The sequence below is a fragment of the Trachymyrmex cornetzi genome, unplaced genomic scaffold, assembly GCF_001594075.2.
Source record: "Trachymyrmex cornetzi isolate Tcor2-1 unplaced genomic scaffold, Tcor1.1 scaffold724, whole genome shotgun sequence".
In the NCBI taxonomy this organism is placed as follows: Eukaryota; Metazoa; Arthropoda; class Insecta; order Hymenoptera; family Formicidae; genus Trachymyrmex; species Trachymyrmex cornetzi.
In genome coordinates this window covers 417,980-435,436 of record NW_017300053.1, presented here as the reverse complement: position 1 = coordinate 435,436, position 17,457 = coordinate 417,980, and the positions used below count along the sequence as shown (strand labels likewise).

The following is a 17,457-nucleotide window of genomic DNA, read 5'->3' as shown; positions in this document are numbered from 1 at the left end:
TCGTGTATTAATTCCGTCGGCATGATTTTCTCTGGTCACTTACCTGTCAACCGGTTTATCTTCCGCTTGTCTTACATTGTTAAAAAAGTATCAAGACGTTGAATACCTAGTATTTTATTAGCACGTAAAAGCAAAGGAGAACGCGCCGCGATGCCGATCGATTCGCGTCGCTTGATCCACCGATTCGCGTGTCTCGAAAGTCGATTGTCTTAACAGGACCACAAAGTGTGGCGACAAAGGAGTAAGTAGAGCGTTACTGAGCAAGAAATTCATTTTATTCGGAACCGGTCTCCGATGCATCCGCCGGTTAAACAACACTTTTACCAAACGTGATCTTTTCAATTCCTCTTGTACGGACAAAACTTAAAACTGAGCACCGTAAAACACTGTCTTGAAGAAACTTTCGAGTCACGACAACACGAGTGACGAAAAATTTCATACTTTCGTCCCCACTGATCTCACCTCCGTTCATTCCTACTTTTTATTACAAGGACAACTTCCTCGATTTAAATTATAAATACTACGCAAAGACTCTCCTCGTTCATAAACAAAGCGAACGCACGTCGATATAATTGTCTATTTCAAACTTCTCGTCACCTGTTTTGAAAGGATCATTTCTTAAATATAATCCGAAGGCACTGTGTTCTCGTTGATTGCCGCTAGTCTGTATTGCGGCGTGTCCAGATTCTGTGGATTTAAGTGCAAGTTTGTTGTCGTTGTTATCGTCGTCGTCGTCGTTGCTGTTGCAGACGGTACTGTCGCTGTCGGTATCTGCTGATTCGCCGAATTCGAGCTGAGATCGCTATAATAAGCACTGCTGGGAGCACTGCTCAGCGTTGGCCCATCCGGTTCGGCGTCACTTCCGGTGTAGGCCGTGTTCTGGTATGACGGATGCTCACTATTTCTGCTACCGATCCTCAGTTCCTGATGATGATGGTGATGGTTGTGGTGATGATGATGGCGATGATGATGTTGATGTTGACCCGGTGGTACTGGCGTTGACGGTCCATTCTCGTACATCTCGTAGTCTGGCTCTTGTATCCTGGAAGTAATCAATAACGAGACTCTGGATAATCATTGGATGATTATTCGACTGGAATGTGCCATTAACATACGTAAGGGGTATCGACCGTATCAATAACTGACGATTACGCGGTGACGCGTGTCGAATGAACGCGTTGTTAGAACGGGCAATTAGGCTCTCTTAGAAGGCGTTGCCAGAACAAAGTCAGTATTGAGCTCGTTATCGATCTAGGAAGTCGAGAAACGATAGACCATTGCGTATAATTACTGACTTCCGATTTCGAGATTGCCATGTGCCTCATTAATCGATTAAAAAAATCAATTAACAAATATTTTTTTCTAATGACAATTTTATGGATATAACAATCATCAATTTTTTTATCTCTCTTTAAAATTTAAATTCATCAATTTAATGTTTCTAATTCTTTTATTTGAGACGACCAACACACAGTTCTTCTTGTACGGTTTTGCTGAAGTATCTAAAAATTTAACTAGATATATATAGCTTTGAAATTTTATTGGATCATTAAAATAATGTAAGACGTTCAAGCTGATTGCTAAAATGTCAAAACTTTTTGCAGCATTGCTCATCATACTTGAGATTCCTACATAATTGTTTTAATGATTCAATAAAATTATTTTTGGATCCGTACGTAGCTAAATTTTTAGATACTTCAATAAAGTCGTTCTTTCCGTGTATTTAATAACTTCTATAAATCTGGTAGCATTTGATTCACCTTTTACTGTGTCGAGTACGAAGTGTATCTGTCTGTAGCGATCCGTCGCTACCTCCATAATGACGATGTAATCTGGCAGCGTCCAGCTCGTGATATTCGTCGTCCTGGCCGCCGGAAGTCGTACCGTACGTCGAGCTTCCTCTCATTTGTAACTGTAGATCGCTCGCGTAGCTCGCGGCCTGCGAGTCCAGTTCCGCGTATAGAGCCTCATCGGTTTGCATGTGGGTGTAGTGATTCTCGACTGGGAGATTCATCGCCCGTCGGTGCTGAGGAAGAGAGAGCGGCGTCGTGACGACTCCCGGGGTGCCACCGCCTCGTCGAGAACCCAGCCACGACCACACGTTGTGCCCTAAAGTCCGATTTCATCCACAACTTGAGACCCATGCTGATTAGTATATTTTCTTAACATATCTTGGCAGCATGTTAATGATAAAAGAACAATCACTGCGACATGCGGTTTTAAACGTGAGTCTGTTCTGTTCAATTGAATTTCTTGCACAATTCATCTTTTCTCTTTTTCTTTTCGTGAAAAGAAAGAGAGGAAAGATGAATCGTGCAAGAAGTTTAGCTAACAATAAAAACAATAGGCCTATGAGTGAGTCTAATGTGATTTTATGTAAACAAATAAGAGGTAAAAAAAAAGAATTGTTTTTTGTAAATTGCTTTGTTTTATCAATCAAGTTTTATTTTTCAAACACGAATTCAATTTCTTTCTGAAAGATACACGGAAAGAGCAAAGGATCTTTTTGCTTAAGTATATCTAAAATTTATTTATAGATACAGATCTGAAAATGATTTGGTTGGACTATTAAAATAATTATACAGGGTACTCAAATTGGTTGCTAGAATGTTAAAACTTTTTGTACTATTGCACATCATACTTGAGTTTCCTACATAATTATTTTGATGATCCAACAAAATTATTTTCAGATCTATATCTAATTTTCAGACCTAAATTTTTAAATACTTCAGCAAAATCACTTTCCGTGTAATTATCAACTATCAGATACACTTGATTTATGGGTTCATTTTCCTTCTTTTTCTTCATGTATTCAATATTTTGTTTAGCAATGTCTTATTACAAGATACGAGTTTGTTTCATAATATAAGAGATTTTGCAGAGCTAGTTGAAAACATCGTTGAGAACAAGTCGCGAGATCCGGTTTTATAAGCTTTAACTTTCTTTCGCGAACAAAATGAGACGTACAGTTAGTGAGAGACTGTGCTACCGCGTTCGCGATCGCAATACATGTAACGTGACGGGAACATGCGAGTAACGAGCGGCCATTTCTCAATGATCTCTCTCGACGGCGCGTACGCATATGTATGAGAAGCGTCGAACAGCAGGCGTCTCGTAATAACACTCACCGGGACTAGGCGCTACGTCGTGATAAGGTGGTAATTTGTCTAATTCGAGAGGCGGCCGATCGGGTATGACAGCCACCCCGCCGCCGGTACCACCCGCCCCCGTAGGCCCGCCGGCATCGGGCACGCTCGAATCCTCCACGCCGACACCGCAGCAACTCGCTGGAACAGAAAAGGGAAGGAAGACTCACACACACGTTACTCATTGCTCCGGAAAAATTCGTTGGCGCGTCAATACGAAAGTCGCTTAGCTCGGGTTTCGCCTAGTTCCCGTTTCTCAGGGCATCATCGCCCTTCGTTCGGTTACAGAAATCCGCTTGATCCGCTTGAATCCACGGGACGCGTTTCTCGCGCCGAAGCACGTGAAGTGCCAGGTGAGGTTGGCCCTGAATTCCGATACGTTTACGGCCCCACGTGCATGTATACACTCCATGCGCAAATATAAATAACTGCCCCCATATATAGAACGGCGACCGAACCCGAATCACCGCATTATGACGTGCGCTCGCGTATAGAGGAAAAAAAAACCGGCTGTCTTCTGTATGGCCTTATTGTGAGCCTGTCATAGTGCCGTCACGGGCCTTCATAGAATTGCACCGAGGGTTGTAGCATATCAGAGGGTGGGGCGGGTGGTTGAACCGGGATAGGGGAGAGAAAAAGAAGAGTGGGCGAGAGGCGGAGAATGGAAGAGAAGCGAGAAAGGATCTCGAAATTCGTGGATCAGAAGTGCCGCCGCAGCGGTAAGTGGGCTCATAAGAGTGCTGCAGAGGTAAAAAAAATGAGATTATAGGAATCTCGTTCTCTCTCTCTTTCCGTATTCTACTTTTTTCCTCTGTCGCTCTCATCGTGAAAATGATCTTACGTATTTCTCCTAATTCCTATTATACCTCGAAGACCTCTCGCCTATTCTGAAAAGCGCATCGATGTCACTCGTCGAGATATAAAGAACCTCTGATTCGTAAGACGTTATTCTCGCACATATTTTTAAACGGATTCGTAATCCTTGATGAAAGGTCTGCAGGATACTATTTTATTTATACTTCTTTGAAGAAGCTGCTCTGATCGCGAGAGTGATCGTAATAACAAGCTTCTTAATGAAATAGTTGATGGATGCGTTAGAAATCGTTGGTTACTCGACTCGAGCGCACTTTCGCTGCCTTACGTTTTCATGAAACTCTGACGATTTATAACTTTAACCTTGACACGCTCGTAATTTTTTCAATCTATTTGCCCTACAGCCATATTATTTCTATAAATGATTACTTTCGCTTCCAACATTTTTAAGAAAGAATATAAGATATTTTGAAGCTTGTTTTCACCGATTAATCAAATCTTTAAATTTCTCTCTTACCTATTTATTAACTGAATTGATCTTTGAAAAATAAAAATATTTAGTTCCTGAAGGCTAAGATTTTTGAATAATACAGATATTTAGTTTTTTCTCTTTCACATGCATAAAATTGAAAGGTTTTAATTCTACTATTTTATTTACAATTATTTTATGATTTTCTTGTCAAATAGTTAACTAACAGATTACTCAGTTCGTTGTAAAATTTATGATCCTAGATATTCTATTTCCGTAGCGCCTAGCTTCGTTAAAAAGCCATTAGCTCGAACCGGTATAGCATATTTTGTACCCTTTTATTACTGCCTCAATCTGACGCGATTAGAGTAGTAATAATAAAGAGGGAAATCCGTTATATCTCTACAATTACGCGTGATTATTCCGTTTAATGTTGCCAGTTTGCTCGATGTCATCGATTAATGTCTAAATGAAAATGCATAATCGCATTTATTTAATAACAGTACATTGATCTCGAGCACGATTACAATTTGCGACTTAACGTTTCGCTACTAATCTGCTTATTGCGGAAATGGATCAGGCACACGACAATTTATCCTCCTGTCATTTCGCAACGGTATTGAATCAGTTCTCGTTGCGATTTAACCAGTGTGACAAAATTCCGACTCGATTGTATGTATCGTGACACGGTTCTTATCACTCGAAGCAAGTTTCTGATCATTTTTCCTTCTCCATTAATTTTACTCGATTCTCACATACAACGGTGCGTTCTATTTCTCTGAATGTTCAATATTCCAATAGATTTTTTATTTTTTCTCATTAGATTTTTCGTTTTTTTTTTTTAAATAAGAATCACTACGTAATATGTATAAAATAATATTTTGTTTCTCACCAAATACTTTTAATTATAAGATAGCAAGCTATTAGTGTTCGTATTATTGTCACAGCATATATAGGGTAAGGTGGTACAACTTTAAACATGGTACAATTTTTTTTTTATTTGGAACGAAATAAAATTTAAATTCAATTTTTGGAGTTCATTTTGGAGTTAATCTTCTTGTTGTATGGAGGATATTGAAGGATACCAAAAAGGGAAAAAATCAAATGTGAATTCAAAAATTATATTTAAATCTTATTTCGTTCAGAATTGTACCATGTTCAAAATTATACTACCTTACCCTAAACTTTATTAGTATAATGATATAACGTATAAAAAATATAGGATAGTCTTGCTCAACTATAATCTGTAATAAGCAGATTTCATCTCACTTGCGCGATTACAATATAGTTTTTATCTTCTGAACGAATTTAAATAATCGAATCCGTTCGTTCTTCGAGACTTTCATACCGTCACCTGCAGCATATCAATTATCAGAATAGATAGATAGAATATTAATTGGGCGATACATGAAAAGTGTGGCGTTGGAGAACATGTCGTGACGACGGGGGGCAAATGTTACGCTCTTTCATCACGATCAGATAGCTAAAGGCTTGCGTAGAACCCATTTCCTGCCTCCCATTGCTGTAGTGTCACGTGTAAGATATCGTGCGACAAGAATTTAATATAATTTATTATGATTTTTGTTCGAAATTTATATTCATATATATATAAGTCATTTTAGATATTATATTTTTTCCATTGTTTAAATACGGTGAATATTTTAGATTATAAATATTTTAGAAATATATTAGAAAAAAAGATTTGTATTATTTCTCTTGATAAACATATAATATGTATAATATACCTACTATTCTTCAGAATATTTAAGATTTTTTAAAAAGGTTTTGGAATGAATCTTCTCTTGGAATAAGTTTTAATAAGTTTTTCTGTTACATATTTTTATTATTTAATATTAAGAATTATTAAAAATCTAAAATGAAATCAATTAAAATACTAAAACCAATTAAAATTTTAATAAAACTAAGTCTACTTGAAATTACAATGAAAGGAGTAAAAGGTTATAAAAATATTGTTTTACACAGCATAAATATTTATAACCAAGTTATTCTCTTCATTTAATTAATTATACATACGTGACTCGCGTATTATTAATCTAGTCGTGTAATTTAATGAAACTGTTGTAATGAACTTGATATAAAATTTCGATTTATACGACAAAAGGTTCTAAATATCGCGCGTTAATAAAATTGTACGTGTTGAGCATATAGCATCTTGGTTCTTTGACGTATTGTACATCGACTGATCCAAAATATCGTTTCAGTCGACGTGCGATAAGCCGATTAACGGATTCGATTCACCTTTTCTACTCGACTCTTCGATCGTCATTGTATCCGAAGGATCGTACAGCAATTTAACGTGTATGGAATGGACCCTCCGTTCTTTTTTGCGCGAAAGCAACCTCTTTCAGCCGTCCATTAACGCACTGCTCATCCGGTGGCACTTAAAGCAATTCTTATGCATGGAAGAATGTACTATTAACGAACTTTCACTAATTTATTTTTTGTCCGACAGGATATTCAATTATCTGTAATCTTATAAATTGTCGGCATGATAAAGCTATGTTTCTTAAGGTTGAACATTTAGTTAGGCCCATTATTGATTTAAATTGTGAATTTGTTAGTTTTATAATTCTAAAATTACACATATGTATATCCGAAAGAAATACTGGCAACATTAAAACATTTCCAATGAATAGATAGCCTTATAAAGAAAACGTAATATTGATGTGTTTATACGTTAATAAATACGAATCTAAAGAGTGTAGATACAATATATTTATTATAAATTAAATATTAATTGACTTCCATTATAAAACACATGCAAATACGAAGTGTTCTATAATTATATAGTATAATACTTGAGGGGCCTATTCTGAAAATTAATTATATTATCGAAAACGTGCTTGCTTATATTCGTGCAACGAAGTTTTGAAAGTTTTGAATTCTGAAGAGATATAAAATTATGATCGACCGTTTAAATTTATGTTATGAAGAATTAACTTAAATTATTTTGGAGCAACACATACATGCACACACACACACACACATATCGGCTGACGCGTGGTCTTGACTCTTGACCGCTAATGTTTGTGTATCGCTGCGTAGCGCGTAGGTACGCCGACGTCACCAACCGTTATCATTCGCGCGACAGCACTTGAGCCAGCAGGTAGCAGTGCAGGCCGCTCCGTATATTTTCTCGAAACGCTATTCTGTGAATCATTATAAGCCTACGCGAATAATTAATTTTCGCGAGTAATTATTCATAAGCATATTGAGACATCAAAGCGGTTCTTACGCGTATTTATTCATTTTAAATAAGGATCTTAGCGATAGAGAGAAATGTTAAATTATCGGTTTATTGTTCATATAATTAATAATTTCTTTAACAACACCCTGGTATAAATGTATCCAATTTTCTTAAACCTCCATTTAATTATTGTTTAGTATTACTGTATTCTCATTAGTTGTAACAATACTGCATAAAAAATGGATAAGAATTTGATAGATCGAGTTTTATTTAATGGCTAAAGCAGTTTTCTTGGTACAAATATGTGTGCAATTTGCATAAAGATTTGCCCAATATTATTATCTAGTGTATTTTAATATATATTATTATTAATTAAAATACTATGTAATCGGTTTATTTTTGTTCAGTACAGTAGGCAAAGTGTTTCACTTTGATTGGGATCCTAAGTAGTTTTACTTCTTAATTATTAGAATTAATACAAAATAACTGCCCAATAACTTTATACTAAAAAATGCATGAAATTTCTATCAAGGTTAGAATCATGGATATATCTTACATAAAAAATTTAAAACGCGATGCAAGTGTAATTTATTTACTGTTTCAAGTTGAAAATATACCTTGATACTACACGATACATCAATATTAGATTAGTTAATTGTACAGATCATTCACGCGATTTATTCATTTGTATTAGAATAAAAGCAAAAACAAATGGTTATAAATTCGTATAAACTTTCATTATCGTGATAATATTACGTTTATAAAGACATGTAAAATTATCTGTTGACTTACACGTGATTTGGTCATTATCTTCAGGTTGAACAAATGGAGCAATGACCTATCAACAGCACCAACACGAGTGATTAAAATAACCGTGACATACCGATCGTTTAATAATTTCTCGCATATTTCACGAATTACGCGTCGCGTACAATTAAGTTCGGGAGTGTCGCGCGATCATAATTAATCATGTCCCCGCGAGTGTTGTGTGTGCAACGAAGGAATTTGAGAGGAAGAGCAGACCTGGAAGACATCGGGTATCAACGGAGCAGCCATGAGGTAAATGATTCATTATTTATTATTTTATTTGTTACTCTACCCAGAAATAAACGCGCAAATACTGTATTTTAGTATATTAATTTTTATTCAGAAGTTTTATTCAGTAATTTTCACTCAGAAGTTAATTGATATTTTCGTATTATAATTTTTAATTATATTTAATTTTTATAAGAATACGCAATTAAAATATATAAGTCATGTGATAATCTGTGCATAAATTGATTATTTTGATGACGTTAGATATTTGATGGTAGACTTTTGAAAAAATTTTTTGAGATACATATATTTTGTGTATATCTACACTGAAAAAAAATATGGTCAATTTTAATAAATATTTAGCTCAATATATATAATACTGCCAACTAAACATTTACTTACAGTAAATTAGTAGATAAACTTTTCCCATATTTGGATAATGTATACTGAAAAAAAAATATAGTCAATTTTAATAAATATTTAGTTCAATACTGTCAACTAAACATTTACTTACATCAGTAAATAAATATTTGTTCAGTAAAAAAAATGATTGTTAAATCAAATTAACATTTCTTGTGTCAAATAAATATATCTTTATATTTAATAAATATTTAGTTGGCAGTATATATATTTAACTAAATATTTATTAAAATTGACTATATTTTTTTTTCAGTGTACGCACATACATTTTATTCAAATAAATATTTTTGCAAGGTCTTACTCTTGCTAGAGGAAAGTAAGTCGTTTATGGACATTAAAATCACTATAAGATCTCTTTATTCTTTACAACACTAGAATTTTATTTTGTTATTGAGAAATTTTCTCTTCTACATATTATTACGCGATTAACAGATCCTATTGTTTTAAGAGGTAGCAATAAATCACCCCGTCTTAACGTGTAATTGTATCTTGGTTGTTTGTGCCTCTCTCAGCAGTTATCCGTTCTAAAACCGGACTAGAGAGTTCGTCCCTGAGGCGAGAACGACGAAATTACGCGTTCATGTGGGTTGCAAATTCAAATTGCTCCGCGCGGACCACCTTGGACGATTATTTTTATGCAAAGGGAATGAAAATTAATAATGTTGTCATTACCAAAAATTTTCACTTCGGTTTGATTGTGATCAATTATAAAACAAAATTTTCAGAATATATTCTTTTTGCTTACATATTTTTTTAAATACTTATAATACGAAAAAATCCGATAATAAAAAAATATTGATAATTTAAAAAAAATGTTGATCTCTGTTTTTAAATATTTTATAGTTTGATAAGAATATCTTTTTAATATGTTCCATATATTTTAAATCGTATCAAAATAAATTTTTAAGTGATGGTTTGTAATCGAGATAGTTTTAGATTTTATTGTTAGATTTTAGTCTAAGGTTGGCACAAATCACGTCACGAAAATCCGATAGTGATTCAAGAGGTTCAATGAAACGAGTGTCAGATAATTAATTCGGGTGACCCTTACATCCCAGGCAGCATCCCCTTCTGTCTTTCCGCTCGCTCATCGTCTTTTTACGTCTGCCGTCGTTCGCTCGTCGATCGTATCGTGCCGCGGTTGATTTTAAATCAGAAAGTTAATTAGACGCGTTTCATCGTGTTTAATGTCGCCCAGCCGCAGCCATCCGTCCGTCGCGTCACATCGCATCACGTCGCATCGCATCGTATCGCTCGGTTATATCCTTTAAGCACGACAGAGAACACCGTGCAGCACACGGATGCACGGTTTATATCGCTGTGAGCGGTTTGCATTATGCGAACTAATTAAACTCCAATTGCCAGCACTCGATGCCATGACGGTGTTGCTCTCTTTCCTTTTCACGCCAACGTGTCCATCGTCACACGTTGTCAACCCACCGCCGTGCATGTACGTGTTCTATATTCTTGTGTGAGGTCTACTCTGTATGAGATCTTCGCGCAATGCGGGGTTCACTCTTTTCGTTCTAATCCTTTCACCGTCTGGAACCATGACTCTGTCGTACGTGAGACGACATCGTGAGTCTACCTCCGTGAACACGAACTAGAAAGGTTTATTTCTTGATAAGATACACGGTACCTTAAGAGCGTGTCTCACGTTTTCAAAGTGTCACGTTTATCGATTCAATTGATTGTTGCCCTATTTTTTCAGGATCGTACAAAGTATTATAAACGTACTGTAGACGACACTCTATTTTAGAGCTCACGCAATAAGAGATCAATAGTTGAGCAGATAGTTTATTTAATATTTTATGTTACTAGGACTAGGTGTTCAATAATGTGTCTTTTCGCTTGAAGTTAGTTCATTTTCAGACGCATATAAGTGTTCGTGTATAATGTATATAATTACAATATTATGACTGCTAAGTTCGAGCAATGTAATTGAATTCAACAGTCACAAGTACGCAAACTTCTAGATGCGTCTGCCTGAAATGCAGCTAACTTTAAAGAAAATAGCATTATTTTATCACAGTCCATTATGCCATTAAGGACACTTCTGTATATTTAACACCGTAATGAAAATGTCAAGTTAATAAAATTAATTAATATCATAAATAGTACGTCATATCACAACGTTGATATAACTTTCCATATCACATATCTCTTCGATTCGTATCATTTTGATATCATTTTCTTAGGAACGTTTTCTATCTTGCTTGTTTTTTCTTGAAGTTTATAACATGATAAAGCGTTCTTGAAGATACCTTTTGTGGGGTCTCTTATAAAGCATATTCAAGGTGGTATTATTGTGAATGTGTATGTCGTATATTAACGAATGATGAAGAAACCGCAACGAATAAAAGGGACCCTCGAGCAGGTAACTCAGTAGGGGAACTCGGATAATTGGGAATCATTTCGAACCTGACCTGTCAGCGTGAACTCACCGCGCCGAACATGGTATGTTAATTCGACATAATTGGGAAGCTAGCCTGCCTTTCGACAGTAAATCCAGACCTCCCTTTATTCTCTAATCGTAATCCTATATGTCAAGTTTTTTTATGAATTATTTTTATAAACTGATTTACGTTTGTATGACAAGATTGTTTATTTAGGACAAATCTATAACGTTATATTATGTACGTTAAAAATCTGGCTGGTATTCATAGTCCAGTCTTATCTTTGAGACCTTGTATATACTTTTCTTATTCTTAAGTATAATTTTAAGATGTCATAAACCAGTCACAGAATCATATTAATCTCTTAAGAGATTACTTAAGTCAATTACAATCTTGAAATAAAAATGACTATGAATATCAACTTATGAGCGAAAAGATATATAACCGACCAGATATATAACATTTCGTGAAGTTTTACGAGGAACATGTATATTTTGACGAAACTTTGCTTACCTCTGCCACCAGCACTTTTTATCCTGTAACAAATTAAATAGAAATTTCGATGAATCATGAGAAATATTTGTTATTAATTATTTTATAAAGATAATTATGATAATAATACACTTGATTTTTTTTTGAGAAATTAATTACAATACTTCAAAATAACGGAAAAGTAAGTGGGCATATTTCACTGAACTGAATTGCTGTCAGCAATGATTATTCATACATATATTGGGATAATCGATATATTAAAAATGAATGCTCTAAATTATTCCATATGATCATTTTTTAAGTAAAAATTATAAGTGAAGAAACATGCAAGTTAGCAATCAAGTTTAATAAATCATCTACTACGAGAAGGACGTAGAGGAGGATGAGATTGCGATCACGAAAATCCTCGTTTCCTGGCTACCCAGGAATTCTAATCGAGATCTGACCACAGTCATGATTCTTTCGTAATGGTGTTCGTGTACCATTTCCTTCCTCTCTTCCCACCCTTTTAAGGTCCCGTTAGTCTGTCACTTGCCGGATTCGCACCGAATCAATCTAGTTAGCGATCGCTTTATCCTCGTTCTTAGTGTCGATCGACTCGTTCGACTCGTTCGATTACGTATCGCCGGTAGGTGGTAATTTAAGAGAATCAACTGCGTGCAGAACTGTAAGATGAAACCGCGATCGTTTCGCGAATCTGTCGGCGCGATGATCCGTATCGTAATGCTTGACCGTTCTTCGCGAAGCCTCCGAGAGAACCATCGTCTCCGTAAAAATTGCACTGGGTAGCATGCAATAGAATTTCAATTTAAACGGCCATTAACTTTTGATTGATTTTATTCAGCAATAAGTAAATTTAACAAGAAAGAGTTAGTTAATTCCGTATCAAGGCAATCTTCGATCGTTTCTCTTTTCTCACTTATATATTAATGAAAAATATGTGCTTTTTGAAAAGAAAAATACTAACCTTCGACAATGAAGAAGAGTCATCATCACTACTGCACCGATACCGGCTGATACTAAAGACACTATCACAAGAGTCAGCACCCATCCAAGTTCTCCAGGAGCTTCTGTAAAGAAAATTCAAAAGTTATAGGTTTAATATAAGCAAAATTTTTTATTACAACTGCATTGAATCAGTATAATAAATTATGATTTGATTTTTATCTTGCAAATTCACATTTATCATAAAAGAACACAAAGTTTCTTTAAAATTTAGTAGTTTAAGATACAATCTTACAACAAGAAATATCAGAAAATATTAAGAGCGAAGGCTAGTCAGAATTTGTAGATTTCTATATTTCAACGGTAATAGATGTGAAGTATAAGTCTATTGTCGCTAAAAAATCTGACACTTAAAGAATGCGTCGACTTGTCGCTGTTTTCGGTTTTAGTCTCGCCGCGTTGTCATAATTTCTTCAGGCAAGCCCGAGCCCTGGGCCTTTGCTAAGCTGTTGTTTCCGCGCAGCGGGACACCCGCAGGTTTATTAGGCGTCCTTCGCTATTATTCCTGCCACACACCTACCGAAAGCATTCTGCGTCCCTTACCTATCCCACTTATCCCTGTTGAAATCGTTTCATCTCGGATGTGCACCAGCAGCGATCTTGCGCACTTAACGAGGCCTGAGATTATCGTCCGTGCGAACGTAATTAAGAGAATCGCACCGCAAGTTTATTACGAAGAAACGGCGGCCGCGAGCGAACATATGATGGAGACGATGGAGGTAGGATCTTCTCGGTACGGATCAGCCCGATTAGTCGGAGAATTGTTCTTCGGGCGCGACCGGCGGCGATTGAACGATTCGCGGTCGGCCGCCGATGATTTCTTCTCGCAGCCTCCGTCTGAGGAGTACTTACACATTTGCCGAACGATTCCCGACCAGTTCTCGGTTGTTTGCATAGCCGTTCCTGGCTAAAACGCGAGCTTCGAGTGAGATAACTGCGCGCCACCGAGCGGTTTCCTTCCCTCACTCCACGCTCATTAGTCGGGTCTTATGGTTCGTCGTGTTATCGTGAAATATCTTAAACCCGTATAGAATGTTTCTGATCGGTCTTTACTCAAGGTCTTAATCACGACGATTCCCTCCGGCCGACGCGACTTTAAACATTGAAATGGAGATTAGCGACGAACGCCCGCGGAATTACAAACGAGAGAACGGGATAATTAGGTCCCACTGATCGCAGGATTATCCGCGAAAAGGACGTCGTAATGCACGCTTCGCATCGGTCCAACCGACACGACGACTTCGTTCGCATCTCCGCTCGTTGGAGCGACATTAATCGCGTGCAGTTTTCGAATTCCGCCGAGCAGTGCTTCTATCTTAAGACCATCCTAAGTATGCTCGTTCGGAGAGGTAGATTCATTACGCTCTTGTCACGCGGCTTTCCGTGCCGTCGGTCTACCTACGCATACGTGAGTTTATATGTACTTGAAGTTGTCGACACTGTAATCGCTCAGGGCCCGGTGAGGTTGGAAAAGGGACTTCCAAGGGAGAGAAAGACGTTCAAGGGAGAAGGAGGCCGCCCGTGATCGAGAGCTGGTACTCGACTCTGCATACGAATGCGCCGTTAATGCTGCTTCTTCACGATTGTAAGGTAGCTCAGGTAGCGATAGGGGGATGTTGGACAGGCTCGTAAACTTTTGGAAGCTAACAATTTTTGGACAACGTCCGTAATTAAGCATGATTAAACAAGAAAGTATTTTTAGGGAAGAGATTTTTTTGCGAGGAATTTATAATTCAGAAAAAGAGTTAAACATTTCTGAATACCAAGTTATTTTATCAATTTATGAATGATTTAAAACATTAGGCTGTCTTTCTACATCCAATTTTGAAATATAAATAAATATTCGATTAAATTGTCTTATTTTTAAATTATCATTAATATTCTTGGTTACATTTTTTTAATTTTGTTAATATTTAAGATTCTTTTATTTAAATAAAATTCATAAAACTAATAGATATTTCTGAATAAAATTAATTTGTTCTTGTAATAGACGAATCGAAAATTGGTTGGGCTTAGAGTGGGGTGTGTTTAACACGTCGACATGTATCTTCGAATTAAAAGCAACAAGTTACATTGCGACTAGAAAGTCAAAAGGAAGGAGTGAAAGAGAGGAGAAATGGTAAAGCCCGTCTATCAGCGTCACGTTCCTGACGTGAACATAACAGCGTGCACGCTGCGGCTGATAACGCTTACAAGAGAGTTATCAATCATCCCACGCCAAGATTGACCACCTAGACCAATGCGTGTTAATGTCGGCCAGCATGCGCGAGTTCCCTGTTACAGTTATCTCAGTAAATTGTTTTGATCTATGAACAGACCGAGCTAGTTAGGTAGTCTCTTCAACCTGTATGTCAGAGTTAATATCTTTTGTGAATCTTCTCTCTCATTAGCAACTGAAATTTTAATGATGTAGAAATTATGTTTAACTGTATATCGCATTTTTTTCTTTTTTATTTTGGTTGATCAAGTGTAAACGTTTAGCAGATATCTTCCGTAATGCATTAGATCTTATCTTAACTCTCTGCCGGTAACGTTGAACTTTAAAGGCATAGTTAATTTTTTGTTTGTTTTGTTGTATTCTGTGCATATATTATAAAATTATTCGAAATAGATTCCGGTAGGAATTATTCCATTTTTTAATTATATTTACTTGTATATAAACAATTATATTTATTAAGATCTGCCAGTGATTTCGGTTGATCGAATGACTGTATTGATGTAACGCACACTTTTGTTAGTATCATGATCATATAAAATACAATTTATCTCTTCTCCCTTGTAAGAAACCGCGATCATCCGCCACTGTTTTCGCGATCGAGCCGACCGCAACATCTGCTTCACCTCTCACATATTATCCACGATCGCGGTTTAATGTACGATGGCGGCTTAGTGTACGCTCGCTTCATCGCTTTACCGTTTCAAAAGCGATCGACTGTTAGACATAAACGAAAATAAGAACGAAGCGATAAGCTTTTCGCTTGGAGTCATAACTTCTCTCATAGATGATATTATACGATCATTTAATCTCGTTAGATTCTATTGCGATCCGTTGGGAATGCGCGGTTAAAGGATAGTCGTATTCCTTGAGCAATTTTAATCATGTATGTGAGATTTAAAAAGAAGAATAATATATGCAACAGATATTAATAATAAGATTAAGATCATTATTTATAATTGTACTAATCTGGAGAAACTTTTGCCAATTTACAATATGCGAATATCATTCGATCGCATTGAATGAGAAATCGATATATTCGTCTTTACTCTGGGCATTTTTCCTTTTTTCTTTAAATATTGCAATTTTATTAAGTGATAATTGAAACTTATATATTTTGCACCCTTGAGAAAATTTACTTTTAACGAAGTTAAAGTTCTTAAAAATAATTAAGAGTTTCAAAAATTTTGAAAGTGTGTAATAGGTTAAGTCAGAATAATCTAAGATTTTTAAAGTTTTTCATGGATGACTTTAATATAATCGGTACATTGCGTTAGTTTCTTTCAGTTCTTCTTAGTAAGTTTTAAAGTTGCTTTAAAAAAAGTTTAAAGTGTTCAAATTTATCTTTATTTCTTAGGTTTTCTCTACAGTAAATTTTATGTATCTTTTTAAGTTTTCTAAAGTAAATTTTCTCAAGAGCATTGTTGGCCAACTTTAAGAATTTCGTATTGAATAATGGATAGTGATATCAAAGCGGAAATGAATACATTGATCTTATTCTTTTTTGTCGTTTCATTGACAAATAATTATTTAGAGCATTATATTTTCGGATAAGAAAGTATATTATTAAGGAAACTTAAATGTTAGTAAATTTATGTTATTACTGGTGACGCAAATAGTGAGATTTGTAATTTTACGCCAACGCTTCGTATATATAGCAAACTGTATTTTTCATAAAGTTGTTGTATATGTAGTTCAGCTAGCTTTGCATAAAAATAACACAATATCTGCAACAATGCAAGCGTCTTTTCACATGAGGTCATGTTTCGCTGGAAATACGTATATTTATTCAAATGAGTTAATAACAAAAACGGTGAAATGGATTCGTGTCACAATACTTTTTGGATAACAATATACGCCAACGGTTTATGCATGGAATCGACAAACTTCGCCGGTAAATTCAACGCTGTTCTGCCATTACAGGTCCCTCAACCGGTCTTCGCATACCGTTAAAGTTTCTCATCGAGATTTCGTCGATAACCGCCTCCTCGTGATACACTTAATATTTCTCTAGATTTCGTCGATAGTCGTACGCCTACATTCTTTATTGATCCTAGTGTTCATGTTATATATATATGTATCGTATATACTCGCGCGAATTCTCTTTTTACTGGCTTCGCAACCGCCTCATTCCATCGAGATCGTTCTGCGATCCATTTCGACAGGTGGCCCAGAGTCCGCCTCGTATTTCAGGATTCCAGACTCCAATTACGAGCTCCGCGAATAACCAAGCACCCTCCTTCTCTCGCGTCTCTCCC

General features: G+C 36.1%; 1 protein-coding gene across 1 annotated transcript in view; it reads right to left on the bottom strand.

Moving 5' to 3' along the window:
• Nucleotides 1-17,457, bottom strand: part of LOC108767740 (TSC22 domain family protein 1) — a 78,701-nt gene continuing 61,244 nt past the window's right edge. The window contains exons 3-7 of the mRNA XM_018517747.1: nt 12,947-13,049; nt 12,001-12,023; nt 3,129-3,287; nt 1,761-2,109; nt 1-1,042 (exon numbers count right to left, since the gene is read on the bottom strand). Of these exons, the coding sequence (XP_018373249.1) occupies nt 619-1,042; nt 1,761-2,109; nt 3,129-3,287; nt 12,001-12,023; nt 12,947-13,049 (1,058 nt within the window). The 3' untranslated portion in view covers nt 1-618. The remainder of the gene's footprint in view (nt 1,043-1,760; nt 2,110-3,128; nt 3,288-12,000; nt 12,024-12,946; nt 13,050-17,457) is intronic.